The sequence below is a fragment of the Halichoerus grypus genome, chromosome 1 (genome assembly GCF_964656455.1).
Source record: "Halichoerus grypus chromosome 1, mHalGry1.hap1.1, whole genome shotgun sequence".
Classification (NCBI taxonomy): domain Eukaryota; kingdom Metazoa; phylum Chordata; class Mammalia; order Carnivora; family Phocidae; genus Halichoerus; species Halichoerus grypus.
In genome coordinates, this window is record NC_135712.1 from 94,103,508 (window position 1) to 94,123,824 (window position 20,317).

At 36.6% G+C, this 20,317-nt stretch overlaps 1 protein-coding gene across 6 annotated transcripts in view; it reads left to right on the plus strand.

The window, feature by feature from the left end:
- The window catches only part of MECOM (MDS1 and EVI1 complex locus), a 535,065-nt gene that overhangs the window by 248,521 nt on the left and 266,227 nt on the right, over nt 1-20,317 (plus strand). For all 6 annotated transcript variants that reach the window (XM_078069479.1, XM_036118315.2, XM_036118317.2 and 3 more), the window contains one exon: nt 6,145-6,482. In XM_078069479.1, the coding sequence (XP_077925605.1) occupies nt 6,192-6,482 (291 nt within the window). In that variant the 5' untranslated portion in view covers nt 6,145-6,191. The remainder of the gene's footprint in view (nt 1-6,144; nt 6,483-20,317) is intronic.

Below are 20,317 nucleotides of genomic sequence, written 5' to 3' on the forward strand. Positions count from 1 at the left end.
GGTTGTGTTGCTGGTGCAGAAGAGCTGGCTCCTGAGGTCCTCTGCTTTCTCACAAACATGCTGCTGGAATCGTTCTGGAAGTGTCCTAACAAGGGAAGAAGAGCACGTCCAGTTTGAATTTTGGGAGGAAATGGATGTCTTCCCCCGCCGCCCGGCCTGCCCCCCCATTAGCAGGCGTGGACTCAGGGACTCGTGTTCCCGTGCTCACGTCCTACCAGGAGGTCCCTGGTGGGCCTTTGAGGTTTGGCGGTGCCTCCTCTCCTCCTGGAGCTGGGCACGCATCCTCAGCTCTCAGCCACGTGTAATCCTTCCTGTCTGCTCGCAAGTCGGGCCCAGAGTACTGGCGCTCGGGCCCACCCTCTTCTTTAGTAGCAATTAACCTTTACTACAGAGCTTCCTTTGAAGTTTGCTCATGTTTTTATTACAAAACTGCAATGAGGAACATAATGGGGGGAAATGTCTACATTTCTGAGTTACCTAATCTGTTCAATTCCCTAGCTGGTCTCCTCCTGGCAGTTGTTTTATGTAGTTATGATCTCAACCAGTCGGCCTGAGATCTCAAACCATGTTTCTGTCTCAGCCTATTTTAAAGATTAGTGAGCTATTACACACACGCACACACACTGCACGTGCATGTGGATGTGTGTATTGTATGCATACGTGTGTATGGCTGAGCAGAAAGAGCTGATTTCTTGCTTAATGCCTACGGAAATCAGTCTTACTTTATAGTCAAGCTACGTGTCTGTACGCTTTTAATATGAAAATTAAACTCTAGTTAGTTGCTAAATATTTTCTCTCAATGAGCGAACATGAAGAGTAGAGAGGAAATTATTTATGCTGGTCTCCCTAATGATAATGCTGCCTGATAAGTATTATGACGGGTACTGAACGCTATTAATGGTGAAGTTCGGGATTTTGAATGGCATCTGCCCAGAAGATTTGCAGTTAAACTAGGCGGAGAGGCCAAGTGAAACAAATGGTGAGTTATATAAAACCCACAAAAAGAAAAGGCATTTTAGGCCAGCCTTGCAAATAAGAACCAAAGAATTACGAGTGAAATGGCCCTTTTTTTTCCTAGCTTGCCGTTCACAGGAGCTCAAATAAATGAAATCGTTTTTCTCTGCTTTTCACTCAGCAGTAAGTCATTGGTAGTCCAAGGTTAGTAGAAAAGCAACTATGGAACTCAAAGAAAATAAAAGAGAATCACTCTTTCTTCCTTAGGATGGGTAAGGACTTTCTAAGAAAAATGTAAAAATCACAAAGGGAAAAAATAGACTTCCATAAAAGTTAAAATTTTTATACAACACAAACCCATTAAAAAACCAAATGATAAATAATTTACTAGGGAAAGCAGCACAAACTATATCAAAGGGATGAGTTTTTTTATTATGAATAAGGCAGACCAATAAAAGCTCAATTAAAAATGGACAAAAACAATGAACAATTTGCAAAAGGAGAAATAGGAATGACAAAAATATTTAGTCTCAGCAGTCAACTGAGATGTGAATTAAAATAACAATACACATATAATCTTTTCCATTGTATTAATAAATTTTAAAAGCAAGAAATAATAAGTACTAGGATAGAATATAAAATGATATACACCCCTGAAAAGTAATCTGTCAATAATCACTGTTTTCTTACAGGAATCTAATCTAAGGGAATTAAAATGGACAAATATACATATTTATATAAAATGGTATTTTCTTTATGGTACTTATGCAACAGAAAGTTAGAAGCAACTTAAGTAATTATTATGGAAATAGTTCATTTTTTTGGGTCCATATAATGGAATATTATGCTGCAATTAAATGTATTTTTAGGAAATATTTTTAAAAACGTAAGTGTTCATAATAAAATATAAGTGAAAAAGCAGAAAATAGATTATTTACACAGTATGGCCATAATTTTGAAACAAACAAACTTTAAAACATATCTTTAAAAAAAAAAAGCAAATTGCCTGAGAGTTACAGACATGGTTGGGTTTGGACACCTGCATTTCAGTCTCAGGTGATTTGGGATATACTCTTTAGCCTCCTGGAATATCAGATTCCGGATTTGGAAAATAGAAGATTATTATCACGTTGGCTTTCTTACAGGATTGTGAATGTTAAAGTGAGAACATACAGATATGTCTTTGGAAGTTACCATTATTATCTGCAGTTTTCTCTTTGCAGATTCTGACATGCTTTCAGAATGGAACTCTCTCAAGTAGAACCCTATGTTAGTTATTCAAAGAGTCATAGAAATAAATATACTCCAATCCAAGAGTGTGATCTGGCTTGGTCTCTGGGAATATTAGAACACTTAAAACTGGAATCGAAGAGGCTGATTTCCAAGAGCATTGCCCAAGTCATTTGTCTCATATCCAACAATAAGCTTGTCTTTCTGTCCTCACTCAGTTAATGATACATCTAAAGGATGCATGAAGCAAATTCCGGTAGCAGGCAGCTCAGCTCCAAGAAGTTACAAGGGTTATTTATCTTTATGGGACCACTGATGTATATAGCGGTTCTTACCTGATACTTACCTATTGTAAATGTGCCCAATTTCCCCCCCAATAACAGAGATTTAATGGAGATAGGATAATTGAGGTAATCTGTCATTTAGATGAAATGTTTTAGCAGCTTTTAGGATAGTTCTTGAGTAATGTACATGGAGGCATTAGTTTACTTTGGTTTATGCAAATATTCAATGTGGTGTGATAAACTGCATTTGCTGTTGAAAAATTTGTAATGCTAGATTACAGTGAAATATTGTTGCATGTTTCGATATGTAAAACTCAGCAGTTTTCTGTTTCTATTTTTTTGTCACCACAGCCCTTTTTATATTTAATTCAGATGATACTAGATTAACAGAGGCTTGAAAACAAATTGCCTGGGTTTGCATATACATTTAATGTCTGCCTGTGGATGAATAGGACCGTGAGTCTTTCTCCTGGATTTGCATGACCTATATAAGTTGTTCTTTAGGTTTAATTGGAATTTTTTGCCATTGTAAGCAGAATTGCATTCAGGCTTTAAATTCAAATTCTTCTATGCAGCAGCCTGGGCACACATGTGTACTTTGTCTCCACAAGAATTGAAATCCAAATGCACTCGTTTAGATTATGCATTGGGAGAGTTTGTGGGTAACTCAAAGGTCATGAGGTCAGCTATGCCAGTGGGGGGGCCCAGATGGGTTTGTCTCTATCCTTTTTCAAGATTTGAGATCACTTTGATGGAACTGACAGTATGAGTGATTTAACCCTTTGAGGAAATAGGGGAAATTTTACTGACTTTTAATGGATAATTACTGGAGGAAATAGTTCTATTCATTTGGATGCCTTTTGGTTTCCTGCTGCTTAAGTGGACAGGTCTATAGATTATACAATACTTCCAATTTATAGCACTTACTTCTCGAGGAAAACAAAGTCTTCACAATGTGTGATAAATCCCTTTAAGAATCTGTAAAGTAACTCTGCATTTGCAGTAGTTAAATGTTACAATTCTAGAGTGATGGTTTTTTTATATATTTTTAGCTGTATCAAGAGTGCTAGTGAACTTTTGGCTCTTAGGTTGAAGTGCAAAATCTCCCTGAAGGATAGATTTAGATAGACTTTATCAAGGGCATTTGGACCCTGAAGTGTATTTCTCTGATGATATTTCTTTGGGGCATTACTAAAATTGTTTCTTTTGATGTTGGGTTTGGAGAAAAGTTTATAATCTGTTGTGTTCTATTTCTATGGGTTTAAAGGTGCTTTTTAGGATCAAAATAGTTCCCTGCATTTGGTAGAAACATATTGATTTGGTTTAATAGTTTGATAAAATTATATGTTAGGTTAATTATTTAGTAAGCTTTATTAAGCACCTTTATGCAGATCACTTGGAGAATTTCTAAGAGCTGTGAGTTCTGAGTCTTCCCTTTATGGGCCAATTTCCTAGTTGGAATAACAGATTCATTCATATTAAACTGAATAGCAATGCATGGCATTATTTGATCATCAGATTTGGGGGTTGATTTTGTAGGAACTCAAGGAAGGGGGATATTTGTGTTAAATGGAATGGTGAGGGGACAAGCTGAAACTTGACCTGAGAGGATGACTACAAGTTGGATGGGCAGAGGAATGGAGATAGGGTTACCCAGCAGGAAGAACTGCAGAGGAAAAGCTCACTGAGCTCAGAAGACAGGGATAAGCTTATTCTGGCCTACGGTTTCCTACTGGGTAGTGTTGAGAATCAGAGAGAACGGGAGAATGGTTTTTTATTCCTAGCCTAAGAACTCTGGATTTTACCTATGAATACTGGAAATTATTGGAGGCTATTGCATAGAAAAATGGGCGTGCCAGGAAGATAAATTTGGCAGCATTCTCAGTGTTGAGGAATACTGGAGGTTGGAGGCTGGAGGTCTGGAGATATATTTAGAGGACTGTTAGAGGATTCAGGAATGAAAACGTGGATGAGATGAATGTAAAAATCTTGCAAGAAGAATGGACAGAATTTCATGACTGAACAGATTGGAGGATGAAGGAGAGAAAATGTCCATGTTATTTTAGAACCTTGAACATGGATAATTAGGGGAAAACAGTATTCTTAATAGACATAGTAAAGCAGGCAGGAGACTCAGTTTGAGGGCAGATGATAATGTACAAGATTTTGGATACAATGAACTTGAATGATAATGAGCTTGTATGTTGAGGTCAAATGTCTTATAGGAATAAGGTTGGGTTCTGGAATTTGGTTCTATGCTTGGTTTAAATGGCATTGTCTTATCATTTGACTCAGGAACCAAGCACTTAATTTAGAAAGATATTTTTGCATGTGCTATCACTTTGTACTTTACAGAACTTTAAGTGGAGTCAATACTTGATCAACAATTGTTAATGACTGTCATGGTTAATAAATTTCCATAATGAGTCAGATAAGGAATTGGGGCTAGAAGTCAGGTTTTCTACCCTCTAGCCCAATAAACTACCTTGGAAGATTTTAATAATTCGTAGAACTACAGGGTTGGTAGCATCTTAAAAGTCATCTAGTCTAGTCATCATCCTAAAGCTGAAATTCTTCCATATTATCCCTAATTTATGGTTATCTAGGCTATGTTAGAAGCCCTATGATGGGAACTTAAGGCAACTCATTTTACCTTTGGATGGCTCCGATTGACATTTGTCTCCTTATAATTTCAACCCATTTTTCTTAGTTCTCTCCTTGAAGGTCTACAAATTAAACAAATCAGGTATGACTCTCAGTCCATAATCCCTGTGGACAAGAAACGTGTGTTTATTTGCTTTAAGATAACTGAAATCCCTTTCATGTGGTGAACTGGTGGGAAATTCAAGGGCAGTCACTATTCTTTAACCCCTAGCAAATTGCATAAAGATCTTAAGGTCTGAAATGGTGCACTCATTACTTCAGGTGTGGGTGCTGTGCTGCCTTGTGGAGTCCTGAGAGCCCCAGTGTGGAGTGTCCAGACTCCTTGTTACTCTACCTTGCTTTCCCCTCTGGAAGACTCACCAAATTTCTGTAATGATTTTTGTTTTCACAAATGTCCAGAGGAATCACTAGCTTCAAGTAGCTTTAATTCTCTGCTCTGCGTAAGTTGTTGAGGCAAAGAATACCAATGGCTTGGTGATGTGTTTGAAATAGGAAAGATAAAGAACAAACACAAATTAAGTCTCCAATAAATAGTCCTGCCACACAAATTTAAGCCCCGTTGCCCATGGTAGCCCTTGGAATCTTTGACAATCTCCTACAGTTTAGTCCAAGATACATTGCATGATACAACTTTCCAAGACATCGTGTAATGCTTTCACCTCCCAATTTAGGATGGTTTGTGGGGTTGTAGGTACACATATGTTTACTTCTTATCTCAACTTTATTTAGACCAATAGTTAAATTGCTGGTTGTTTCCCAGCTAAATAATGGATTGAGCTGGCCCATGAGAGTATTGACAGTTGAAGATTAGCTCATTTGATTTATGGATTCACCACAGATAAACCAAATCCCCCATCTGTGAATCCCAGAGATTTTAATGCAGGCATATTTTAACAGTGGCCTTCCCGATTTTGTCTTCAAAGAAAAACAGCATTATAAGGTGGCTACTGAGCTGTGGGATTTTGATTCTTCTGTATTAGTTGGAATTCACAAAGTTATTATTTGTTCACAGGTAATGAGTGTGTATATGGCAGCTACCCTGAAATTCCTTTGGAAGAAATGCCAGATGCAGATGGAGTAGCCAGCACTCCCTCCCTCAATATTCAAGAGCCATGCTCTCCAGCCACATCCAGTGAAGCATTCACGCCAAAGGAGGGCTCTCCATACAAAGCCCCCATCTACATCCCTGATGATATCCCCATTCCTGCCGAGTTTGAACTTCGAGAGTCAAATATGCCTGGAGCGGGACTAGGAATATGGACCAAAAGGAAGATTGAAGCAGGTGAAAAGTTTGGGCCTTATGTGGGAGAGCAGAGGTCAAACCTGAAAGACCCCAGCTATGGATGGGAGGTAAGAATACATTTTGAGTTTACACATTTAAATATATGCAGATGTGTGAAGAAAAGATCAATTTTTAAGGTGGCCATAAAATAAGCAAATTCTAAATGTTGCAAAATGTCTTCAAATAGATGTTTAAGAATGAACCTCCCTTATAATCTTGCTTCTTGATAGAAACAAAATGTTGCCTAAATATATAGCATGATAGAGAGAAACTCAACTAATGAATGGTAAAGAATAGTATCAACTTACAAACATACCAAAGGAAACAAATACAGTTTTTATAATTAACATCGTTTAGAAGCATCATATATGGCCATCCATATAGTATGTGGGATAAACAAACATCATCATATGACAAGCTTATTGTATTTTATCAGTTCTTTGGGAGCAAGGCTTGAAAGATTGGAGGAAACGTTTGTTTTCTCCATTTTTGTGGCTTAGTTAGTTTGGTTTTATTTTGTTCTACATGGTCATTTTGCTCTGCCTTCTAATATATTTTGCCACTCTTGTGATAACCCTGCTTTGATTCTACATGCTTCTAGAATATGAACACTGTACTCAATTCTGTGATGATTCTTTATATTCAAATTGATTTAATGAATAATTCATGCATAAAAATGATGGCAAAAAACAATATGAAAATCAGTTGCTGGTTTTAGCCATGCTTTTCACAGAACCCATTTTGATAATATCTAAGAATGAGAAGTTATAGTCTGATTACAAAATCAAAGTAAATTTTATTTCAGTAAGAACAGGTAATTCTGTGATGTTGAGCTTATAATTTCTGTACAGATTCTGTAGCTGTATCTCCTTCCCATTTATTTTTATTACTTGAAAACTTTTGTGGTTAAATCATAACATTATAATTTCTGGAAAACCTGGTCTATATCTGCAAAATGTATAGGCAATTTCCATATCAGCAAGAAAGTGTTTTTTGGAGATGTGATTGACCCTTGGTTTCCTAGTATTTCAGTTAGACAGAAATCAGATAAACTAGATTTATTTGGTATGTTCTCTTAATATTTATGATCATTAATAGAATATATGGTCAGCATTTTAAATAGAAATAAATAGGCTGTGCCTTCAGGACTTAATTTCACATTTTTGTTCCTTTGTTTTTTATGTATCCTCTTGTGAAATCTGTGCAAAATGCCTCAATCAAAACAATCCCTGTCCAAATTCTAAAATGCCCAGAGTTAAGATCTGGATTTGACATGATGACAAGCGAGAAATTCTTCCTTAGTTGTGTTCTTAGCCACGGCTCAGGTAAAGTTGTGGTTTGGCTACACTGATTTTAGACACATATATTGATAAGAGATTTTTAAAAAATCACTGTAGCATTAACTGATATGTGAGTTGAATAAGTTTTAGACTAAATGCGTAGAACTTTACGTCATTTTTGTTCTCCTTAAAATAAAGGCTATAAACATTCTAATAATAAGTAACTCATTAAACTTTTATTACAAAATCTCCAGAGTTAAACAACAAGTTCAGTACTGCTCGAGATTATCCAGAAGGCTTGGAATAAACCAAGGCTTAATAACAAAATAATTTTGTAGTTACAGGGTTGATAAATGCAGGAGTATGTCTCCTTAAACAGGATACCTATGATTGGGGGATGAACCTGGGGAAAATTTGGCATTTAGAGGAAATTTAAAAATAATTATTTTTCTCCTTGGGAGTAGAATGTCTTCAGTATATACACAGGAAAATACTTACCTTGAGAAATGTAAAATGATTCTTTTTATTATGTCAAAACTGAGTTTTTTTATTGCTTAGAATTCAAGATACCTCTATAAATAGTCCATGACTCTGGTTAAACATCACCCATTTCTTCTCTCTCGTTCAAGAATTCATTTGATGGTCAATTCAGTAGTTTTCTTCACCACTTTAATGGTTGCCCTCACTTTTGAGAGTATGGATTATCTGCTCTAGATGTATTATGAACAAAACCAGAGAAAGGGCTTTTTTGGTGATTTTGGCAATCTTGTTATCCATGGAGGAGTACTTGAGCTCTTGACTCTAGGTTGTTTTTTTTTTTTTTCTTTTCCCCTTCTAATCTTACCCTAGTTAATACAAAACCCGGTCATGATCAACAAAGGCACTTTCACAAAGGCATCTCGCCCTACTCCTGCATGCTTATTTTTAATCACTCTCCTGTCATATTTGCTCTCAACTATAGCTGATTTCTCTTCTGTTTGGTTAGACAGATAATTGTGATCAACTAGTGTAACCTTGCTTTTTGATACTCCTTCATTTTTAAAAATGATGAATTTAGGGACAAAAAAAAAAAAACCTCTTAGGCCAAGGAAAATATACATGAACAGAGGAAATCTGTATTCAGCAAACAATCATTGAGTGCATACTATGCATCAGATTCTTCCTGCTTTCCTTACAGAAACCCAGTCTATCATAACTGAACTAATCATTGCTATCTCCAGTACCATCCTTGCTCTTTTCTACTAACAAATCTCCCCTCCTTGAGCATTTCCTGTATAATAAATTCTATTACCATCTGTCCAGTTGCTGAAGCCAAAAAATGGGTTACGTTTGACTTTACTCTCTCCCACACCAACCAGATATGATTCATAGTTCCCATGTTCTATCAGGACTCCATTCTTTGCACACACTGGTCTTCCTACCTGGGAACCTCCTTTTCCTACCCATCCTTAGCAAGTGTCTATTCATTCTTCAGATTCTTCCCTTCCTTGACATTCTCCTTGACCTTTCTAGTCACAATTTAGTACTGCTTACATTTTGCCCCACCATAGCACCAGGTAAAGGTGAATACATATACTAAAGAATTTAAAACACTGTATAACATCCAAATTTTCTGCCTAGCTTCCTTAATAGAGCAAAATACCCATAGCTGTGTCCTCTAAGTGCAGTGTCGTGATCGTGTTTTATCTGTGGTGCCCGCGGTACTCTTTCATGCTAAGTGCATTACCTGAAATAACCAGACTGGATTAGTCACCTCAGGCTGCTATAACAAAGTACTACTGACTGACTGACTGGGTGACTTAAATGGCAGAAATTTATTTTCTCACAATTCTGGAGGCTAGAAGTCCCAGATCTAGGATAGTTGATTTGGCTTCTGTTGGGGACTCTCTTCTTGGCTTGCAGATGGCCACCCTCTTGCTATGTCTTCACATGGCCATTCCTAGGTGCATGTGTGCACACGTGCACATGCACACACACACACAACATAGGCTGAGGGGCAGAGTGCTCTGGTGTCTCTTCTTATAAGGACACTGATCCTATTGGATCAGGACCTCACCCTTATGACCTCATTTAACCTTAATCACCACCTAATGGCCTTAGATATCTGCAAATATAGTTACATTGGGAATTAGGGCTTCAACATAATGGATTTGGGGAGGACTTAAGCATTCAGTCCATAACACAGACATTTAATAAGTATTTGTTTGGTAAAAGAATGAATGAAAGAATGAGAGCAAATGAAAGAATGATGAATGGATAGAGGATTATGTGACTCATAAGAAGAGATAGGGAGTGGGCTGAGGGAGTTCCATGGAAAAAGCTAGAATCTGGATTTTAGACATGTGGAATCAAGTCTTAACTCTGCCACTATTGTGCAATTCTAGGGAAATTACTCAGAATTAATTGGTTCTTGCATTTTTATTTGACCCCTGAGCCAATAATAATTGCCCCATGTCATTACTTGTTATATAATTAAAATGAAGTAAAGAGATATGGTAGTCTTTTCAAAGAAGGTTTTTTGAAGAGAAAGCTCAAAGATAATATTGCAGTTAGTGACCACCTTTTTGAACCCTCTTTAAATAGTTTTTATTTTTATGTATGTATGTATGTATTTATTTATTTTTAGATTTTATTTATTTATTTGTCAGAGAGAGAGAGAGGGAGAGCACAGGCAGGGGGGGCAGCAGGCAGAGGGAGAAGCAGACTCACCGCTGAGCAGGGAGCCCGATGTGGGACTCGATACCAGGACCCTGGGATCGTGACCTGAGCTGAAGGCAGACGCTTAACCGACTGAGCCACCTAGGCATCCCGTGTTTAAATAGTTTTTAAAAAGTGTAATATATTTCCCCCAAAAAGGCACTTTTGGAAAATCATTTGAGTTTGTATTTTAGAGAAATCAGGTACTTTTGAAAATATGGTTTACAGACCAAAATACAGAGTTAGGTAAAATAAGCCACAGATATCAGAAACTGATTTCTCCCAAACCAGTATTGATTTAAGAAAGAGAAACTTTAAAAATAGTGTTAGAGTCTGGCAATGATTGCCACCTTGCAATGCCTAAGACTTGTCTCTAACAAAAAGATTTTTGAAGACTGGGGAGCACTTGATTGTCTCCAGGACCTAGAAGTAATTAGGGACAGGACACTTTCTCTTCGGTTAAGAACTTTAGAGTTACTGATTGATTGAATAATAGTAACAAAAATTCTGTTGGTTCAAAACAAGGGTTTTCTTTTATGTTTTCTTCTAAAGAGGACCATTGTGTGACAACATGGAAATTGCATGGAGAGCAGAGGGGAGCGGGATTCTGGAGTGAGACTTCCTTGAAGTCTTCTTCAAGGCTCTGTGTGCTAGTTGAGAGTTTTGGGAAAAGTTATGTAATTGGTGCCCCTCATTTTATATATATGGGACATGGTGATAATAATTGTACCTATCCAGTGAGGGTTGTAGTGACAATAAAATGTGACACTGTGTGTGAAAAACCTACCAAAGAGCCTCCCACCTGGTAGAAGAGCTTAATAAAGGTGAACAGCAACAACAAAAGCTTGGCTGAAATACAGATCTAGCACAGGGTCATTAGATAGGGCAAAGGCCAACTTTCTTTTATTTATTAATTTTTATGAAATTTTGCTCTCACTCTTCTCGTTTCCTGGAAGTTCAGTTATCTCTGGGGTGGTCTAATTATGTTACTCTGGGTTTATCTGAAAAGGAAGCACTGGTTGTTTTCTAATTAACAAAACGAGGATTTGGGAGAGATTCATAAATTTATTTTTAAACCAAACAATAATTTGGGTGGCAAATTTTTCAATGGCCTGAGATAGGTCATGGAAAAACAACGTGAGATTTTGTTTCCTTGTAATATTGTCACTTAGCACATTTTCTCTGTTTATCTTTGTTACCATTGGTCATCATAAAACTCTGCAAGTAGATGTAAGTCAGCTGATGACGCACCTGTTAGGTGCCAAACCCTCTATTGTCTCCCTCTCACCCAAAATTGATCCAGATTACTTTGATCAGTTAAAATACCAGGTATGAGCTTAACTTTACTTTTTCTCCTTTCGAGCATACACATACTCAGGCGTAAAAAATTATGACATGAGTGGTCAGTAAATTTCTCTTATGTTTTGTTAAATAGATGGGAAGGAATAGTGGAAAGAGATTTTACTGGCATCAGAAACTCATTAAATAATTTTGATGCAGTGCTTTGACAATACATTATGTTCCAGTAATGTAATCCTGAGATGTGGTATTACAATGAATGTGTGCCTCCTTATATCATTTAAGAAGGAATAGTTCTCACATTTGTAAGTTTGTTTTTGAGTTCTGCAGTGATGCCTTGTGTATTGGAACATGCAATCTATATGTTAACTGAAATATGACTATCCACTAAAACAACAGCAACATCAGACTTTCAGGATACCTAACAACTGAGTTCAGAGTCAAGAGGCTGACAGTCAAGTAATGTATGTTTGGTAATAAAGAAAAATGGGGTAGTTTGAGATGTCCTAACATCTCATAGGCACCAAATTTCTTGGAATGGCAATATTTCTCCCTTATTTCCCTCCAGGTTTGCTTGGGCCAAAAATGAATTTTACAGTGATTCGTAAAATGAAATCAATGGTTTGGCATTGATTTTAGAGAAAACGTTTATTCATTAATGGGAAAGCAAGCACACTTGACATGTTGCATATTCTTAAAGCCAGATAACTAAGTAAAGACCTTTGTCTTAATAATTTTGAGATGAATTAATTCCAGGAGAGGGGAAAGATTGTCAATTATCCAAAAGGGGGTCTTTAATGGGTAAAGAGAAATGTTATCTAATATAATAAATGTGTACTACCATAAAACCTTATATTACAAAGTATTAATTAAATTTTGGCAATGTTATTTAAGGATGACAAATATAGTTTGGATATTCAATTTTACTTTGTGAAGAATTAAGAGAAAATACCAAGATAGGGATGCCTGGGTGGCTCAGTTGGTTAAGTGTCTGCCTTCAGTTCAGGTCATGATCCCGGGATCCTGGGATCGAGCCCCGCATCAGGTTCCTTGCTCAGTGGGGAGCCTGCTTCTCCCTCTGCCTGTTGCTTCCCCTGCTTGTGCTCACTCGCTCTCTCTGTGACAAATAAATAAATAAAATCTTAAAAAAAAGAAAATATCAAGGTAAAAAGTAATATTTACTAATAGGATCCTGAACATGATTGTCATTGGGGCCCAAGAAGATGTTATAGATTCTCTTGGAATATATAATGAAATCAAGAAAAGAAAATCGGTCTATTTGATTCATTTTGTGCTTCCAGCATACATACATAGTAGGAATTAAATCTCTGGTTATTAAAAGAAAATAGAAGTTTATTCTCCTGAAGCACCAGGAACTACCTATAGTTTTGCCCTGGGCTCAAGAGGATCCCATCCTGTTTATGAAGAGGTTAGAAATCCCCTTACCCCACGTCCTACCCCTTCCACGTATGTCCTGTCAACACCTGTGGCTTGCTCTTCTTATGCTTTCTTCAATGAAAGGTGTTGATGGAGTTCAACATGTCTACTCCTCTTATTGCTGTTTTGACAACTTCTAGTACTTACAAATTATAGTCAGTGATGTGGACAAGTCTGATAGCAAAATTTTTTAAAAGTTCCCCAAGTATCAGTGCACCTGTCATGATGAGCACCGGGTAACATATGAAATTGTTGAATAACTAAGTTGTACACCTGAAACTAATATAACATTTTAAAAATAAATAAAAATAATATATAATTATACACCAGACCAAAAGCAAATAACTATATTAAAATTATTCATTAAATAAAAAAAAAAAGTTAAAAGAGGGTGTGCTGTATTCTTCAAAATTTTCAATGTCATAAAAGGCAAAGAAAGGCAGTGAAAATGTTCCAAATTAAAAGAGAAGAAAGAAATAGAACAAAATGTAAATCTGATCTTAGGATTCTGTCAACTGGCAAAAATGGACTTCGGATAGACAGGGTAAATAAAAGTTTGCCAATGTAAAAAACAAACAAAGCAATGTGTTTTACACTTAAAACTTATAAAATATTATGTCAATTATATCTCAATAAAAATTAAAAATAGTAATATTAAAAAAAGAAATACACACTTTTCAAAAATCATGAATGTATTTCACATTGACATAGAGGAAAAACTGCAAGACCACCTCAATAGATAAAATCCTAATATATTTTCATCACAAAACCTCTGAGCAAACTCGAAATAAAGGGTACTACTTTGAATTGATAGACAGATAAACAGGCTATAGCTGACATTACAATAATGAAATAACTTTGGACATTTTCCCTCAATGACATGTAAAATTCAGAATGTCCCTATCAATACTCTGTTCCAAAATTGTCCAAATCAGTGCAATATGGAAAGAAGAAAGGAATTAAAAAGAACAAAAGTTTGAAAGGATAAAATAAAAATGTCTGTATTCACAAATGATATGATTGTTTAGAAATTTATAAATACTAAGAACAAGTGAATTTTAAAAAGTAAGCCTGATAAAAGGTAAATATACAAAACTGACTTCCTACACACTTGAAAAAGCAATTTGTGTAAATTTAAAATATCATGTATGTCAAACAATTAAAATGTTTAGTCAGAAAGATCAAATATGTAAGATAAATATAATAAATATTTTTAAGATACCTACACTGAAAAATTCCAAACACAGCAGAAAATTTAAAGACGACCTATATAAATAGAGAAATCGCACTCATCGATTAGACAAGTCTATGCTGTTAAGGTAACAGTTCTTCCCAAAGTAACATATTGACTCAGCGCAATTCTAATCAAATCGTAGTAGGTTTTATTGTGGAAATTTACAAGTTGATTGTAAACTTTATGTGGAAATGTAAAAGACCTAAAATAGGAAAAAAAAAAAAGTTCCCCAAGTATCAAGAGTTTTTTTGTTTTACCCTGCCTGACTTGGTGATCAACTAGAATTTGCATGTGAGTCACTTATTTTTCAAAAGAATATTGGGTGATTTTCTTCCAATTAAGACATGTATCCCACAAAATGTATCAAAGTGAGTTTCTTATTTATTCACCCCCATACTTGTGTATGAGTTGCTTAATCAGTAGTGAACCTCATGGGTTCAAAACATGAAATGTTTAATAAAGATCTCTCTTAATAGATTTGACAGTCGATTCTAGGATTTGGTCAATTCTTTATAATAATTTGTTATTCTAGAATACTTAGTTGGGCCACTGCATCAGGATGTTTCATTCTCTAAATCTTTTCCTTGAGGGTAAGTTTGGAAGCAGTGAGAAGTAATAGGAAATAACGGATGGAAATTATCTTCGAAGGATACAAGAGTTAGTGCAGCTTCTTTGCTCCTTAGTTTGTTCAGTGTAACAGTATGGAGAGAATTTCTTCCAAAAATGATAGGTAGGTAGTATGGAGAAATGGAGACACTGAGGGGATTTATACAATAAATAAAGTTTGTATTAAGGTAGCATGTTGGCTTCTCAAAGCTTATTTACATTGATAGAATCATACAATACAAATTTTGCTGAAGCACTTTTCTTTACACATAGATCTGTCCAGAAATTTAGAAAAATGAATTTGTATTTCAGCTATAGGAAAATTCAGTACCTAATTGCTATTGTCATTTTTGCTCTGCTACATCTTTTGGCCTTTCAAAATATAGCTGAAGCTGGAGATAGGTCAAATATTGTGTGCTTTCTGAAGAATATGTTCTACATGATAATTAGGAGAATTGTCAAGCCAAAAAATCACAACCAGGAAGAAATTGTCAGCTATCATTATGACAAAGAATAATATAAAGAGATTGTGTGTGTGTGTGTGTATAGCAAATAGACACTAGCAGCTACCTGTTGGTTTGTCCTTTCTTTCAAATCAGTATTTGATATAATACAATTTTAGTACAGCACAAGGAATTTGACAGTGCCGTTATTATAAGGGGACTTCTTATATTGGTACAAGGTGAACAAACATTACACAGAAATAGTTTACCTCACTGAGGAACTCTGTATCATGGTGGGTCCACATGACCAAAGGAGAAAATCTCAGAGTTTCCTTCTCAGAGGGACATTCTTGGCTAGGAACAAGACCAGCAGTTTCAAGAACAATTAAAAGTTTATTCTATGATTGTTGGTCATGCGACCTGTCCCCAGTATCTACTACTTCAGATCCAAACTCTATCCCATTATTCAGCATGTATCCCATCAGCTTTCAGAACACATTTTTATTCCATCAGTCAAATGTTGCCCTAGACACAGAAAATAATTTGTACCTCCTACCCTAATCCTAGAAAGTCAGTTGTAGAGTGTCATCTGATACAGAAACAATGTCTCCAGAACGCGCACTACACAACCTTACACACATGCACACACACACACACGTATGCCTTCTTAGGGTTTTGGTTTTTTTTTTTTAATTGATCATTTTGGAATCTAAATTTTGGATTTGGATTTTGAATCTAAGCACTTTGGATGTTTGGCCCTGATGCTTATTCCATGTAACCCATATAAAGTTGGGCACCCATATAAAGTTATATGGCCATATAAAGGCAGTCAGTATAATTCTTTTTAAAAGGCCCAGTAACTTCTCCCCACCCCTCCAAAATTTATTAAAATACCAAATAAATCTTTTTCAGAGCCATCAAATGAGGATTTCATTTATGATGTCCTGAGAAACTTAAATCCTGTCTCCTTATATCTATATTCTCCCTATTATCTATCATTCACCCTCTTACTCTCAATATCTCACATATCCAGCAGGTGCTGCTCTCAAACACTCTCCTCATATCCAGGCCTCTGCCTCTCTGTCTCTCTTTAAATGTATGTGTTTTTTATATATATATATGTATATATGTAAATATATAATATATATTTAATAAGTATGTATTATTAAATATATATTATTTTTTGTATATTTATATATAACAATATATATTCATTAAATATATATTTATATGTAACATAAAATATAATATATATATAAAGTATATATTTAAAATTATATAGATCAACTTCTCCAATATGGCCTTTTGGAATTTCCATTCTAGTATTTTCCATTCTGGTGTAGTATATTTTCCATTGCCTAGTATCTGGATTTGGCTAATAAACAATGAGCCAGCCATCGATCGGGGAAGGGAGGATGGGCAGGGGATGATGATTACAGATTCCTCTGCCCTGAAATTTCCTCTCTTATTCCTGCCCCACCTGCACCTAGAGTTTTCCTTATTCAGAGGAAATACGCATATATTTTCTGCGACCTTGACTTGTATTTGCTGTGACCATTGGCCGGTCAGCTCACGTCACAGATCCATAGGAGATCCTTTGTGCCTCCTACCAACTAGCTGACAGTGGTGTTTTCCTCTGACACTCCAGCTGACCTCCCGGGCTTCCCAGGTGTGCATGGCCTGGCACAGAAACCTCAACTGGTTGGCAGCCACAGGTGTGGATGATTTGTTTTTTCTTTTTTCATTTGTTTAGATTCTTGTGGTAGGAATTCAGCAGGTGTGTAATGCCAGCATAGAATCCTCCACCCTGGCACAGAGGCCAGCTGCCTGCAAAAAAAAAAAAAAAAAAAAAGATGTTCTTGTTGGTCTTGCAACGCTGCCAGTTTGGATCCCTGTTTTCCTGGAAACCTCACCCAAGGGCAAGACTCTGCCTAACCAATAAATTAGGATAGGTTCATCTCAGTAGATGAGCATGAAGAGTCTCCTTATATGAACCTCATCTACAGGTAGGAGCAGGTTACCTTGTTCTGCCCTCATGTTTTTTTTTTCTTCTTCTTCTTCTTCTTTTTTTCTAACTTGAGCTGCTATCATTGCAATTACAGGGATGTAGGAAATGCTGGACTTGGTTTCAGAGAGATATAAACCATATTAGGATGCTGCTGTTGACACATACATTTCTGCTCATTTGATTGAGACTCAATAGTAAAAGCACAGATGGAGATTGGTCCACTGGGCAGGGTCCTTCCATCTTCCTGCTGTCTCTTCAGGAAGCCTCTAATCCTGGGACCCAATGATTTCAGTATAGGGCCAGGTAAACTTGGAGATCATCCCTGACCATGTCTAGCTTTAGCAGAGGGGTAAGGGAGGTGAGCTGTGGTAACACTGGGGGAACAAGACAGTGAAGCCAAGAGCCATTGCCATTAGTCTGTCAGCAGTGTGGGGCTGGAGCCAGAGAACCTTCTCTCTTAGCCCTCCTTAACCTTGCAAAAACACTTGTACTGTGGCTTCTCTTGGCTAGGTCATGATAGCTAAAGACATAGATGCGCACACAACCTTAGATTTCTCAGTTTTCCTTTGTCATGGATTTTCCCCATTTTTCTTTTTAGAGTCAAACTTGGAGTTTATTTGATGTTGTTTTTACTTGCATACACATAATATAAGACAGGGGTTTAGGGGGCAGGGAGGCCTGATTCGCCCTATGGGCCCCATACCCCTCTGAATACAGGCATCGGTTGTCCATTCCCTTCAGATAATACAAATGCACCACAATGAAATGATGACATGTGTCAGAGGGATATTTGTCTCGGAGGGCGGCAGATGGGATGTGTAAATCATACTTGGAGGAAAGGGGTGTCACATGTGAGTATCAGCTAGCCAGTAGACTAGTCTTTCATTCCGCATCTGAACCTTCTACAATGCAGATATTTATGTTAATATACATCTGATCTAACAGCACTAGCTGAAGAGAAGTCAACAGTAAACATCATATGGACCATTACCATCAATTTCACAGCTGCTCTGTTTTTGTAGTGGCAGTCATATGTTCGTCTTTAGCTATGTTATTTTAATCGTGGCATCTCTTGAGAATCTAGTTTTTCAGTAATAATACATGAGATAAAACCTTTACATGGAGCTCCACAATTGAGGGTGGTCGATCATATGTCCAGCATTTGATTAGGACTTACTTATATCCAAGTCACTGCCTCCCGTTAAGAGATGAGGAGGGATTAAAAATAGCTCCATTGCCCAATGGATGATACTCAAAAAGAAAAAGAATTATCATTGTGTTTAATAAGAGAACTGCCAAGCAATCATAATTCTTTCCATTAAGTAAATATGTTAGAAAAATTTATTATGAAATGACACATTATGCGAGCCAGGAATCAAAGATGACATCCTTGCATTAAATACGGTAGATGCCATTAAGGAAAACAGTCAATATGTCACCAAGCCATGGCCTGTAAAAATTAAATTGATTTGGTAAATGTAAGTAAGATAGATCTGTTTGCTTTCATCATCAATTTTGAGTGGGTGAACAGGTGATGTCACCAACCTGGGAGCGATAAAGATGCAGGACCATCTGGAAAGGCAGGTGATGAATGGGCAACTGCTTTTGGATAGTGACAGTGCTGTGGTACTTTGTCACTTGGGATGCAGTACTTAATAACTTTTCAATACCATCATAATAAATTTCACTGCCTTATTAATATAGAAATGGTGAGTTATTACCATGATGGTGGGTGTAAATAACTGGAGATGCAGCCGTCAGAAGCTGATTGTTTGGGCACGTTTCTTTAAGCAACACAGTTGACTCGTGATAATCAACCCATGTCTATACCCGTAGAGTTTATTGCACTTGTCAAACGAAAAAGTAGTAGTATTCAAAATTATATGAAGTCGTAATAAACAAGTTTAATATATTATCAGACTTTTCCTGTAAGTTTCCAAACATGAGGCAATAAATCATTTTTAATAATGTCTTTTCGTGTAAAATAATGTCCTTATGCAGTAATAATGTCCTTTCTTAACTATTAACAAAACAGTCGACTTCTTTGTACGTGTTTTAAAGGGTATTTTTATTTGTACTTTTCAATCATTTTCTTTTGCAAATAAAGAGCTGAGGCAGGAGCCTTAGAACGTTTCATTAACAAGCTCGAAAGTTGCTGAGTACAGGCCGTGTCACACGTTTCCATTTTAATTGAACAGATGTACTTAAGAGTAAACCACAGCAAACGAAATACAGACGAAATTATAAACACGTGTCACTAAGAAGTAGGCAGGAAAGAGCCTCTGATGAGCATCTGTGTGTATTTTATGAAGCCAAAGACTGCCACTTCATAAGTTCGTCACTGATGTCTCCAGTTTAATGAGAAGAAACAAAATATGTAGATAGGTGTAAGTTGAAGATGAATTACTATATCAATCACTTAGCACCATTCAGGGTGTCTGCCATTGTGCGGTGGGAAAATAATTAGATCTGAGATGCTGTTCTTATTTATATACCGGCTGTTCGATGTGAGATGGAATATGGGAAACTTCCTCTTTCATGTCACTGTGGTCTTTATATTGTTTCTTGGCCAGGCTGACTTTTAATTCTGACATTGTCTTTCAGGCTGCAGTCTGCCAGCCTCTTTTCTTAAATGAAATGCCTCTCCACCATTTCTATTACTGCTGAAAAGAGAGCCAGCAGTCTATTAACAGGCAATAAAGTTCAGGAAGCCCAGGACTCATTTCTTGGGTCAGAGGTGAAAATTGCATATAAATGAAACAAAGGTGTGCCTTGATCGCTCAAGAAGCAGCACCAGAAAGAACACACGTGTTGTTAGCCAGAAGTCTCCCACTTAAAGGGAAAGGAATAATCGTAATAATGTTGGCCGATGGAGTTAAGTACTCAGTTGAGAGAAATT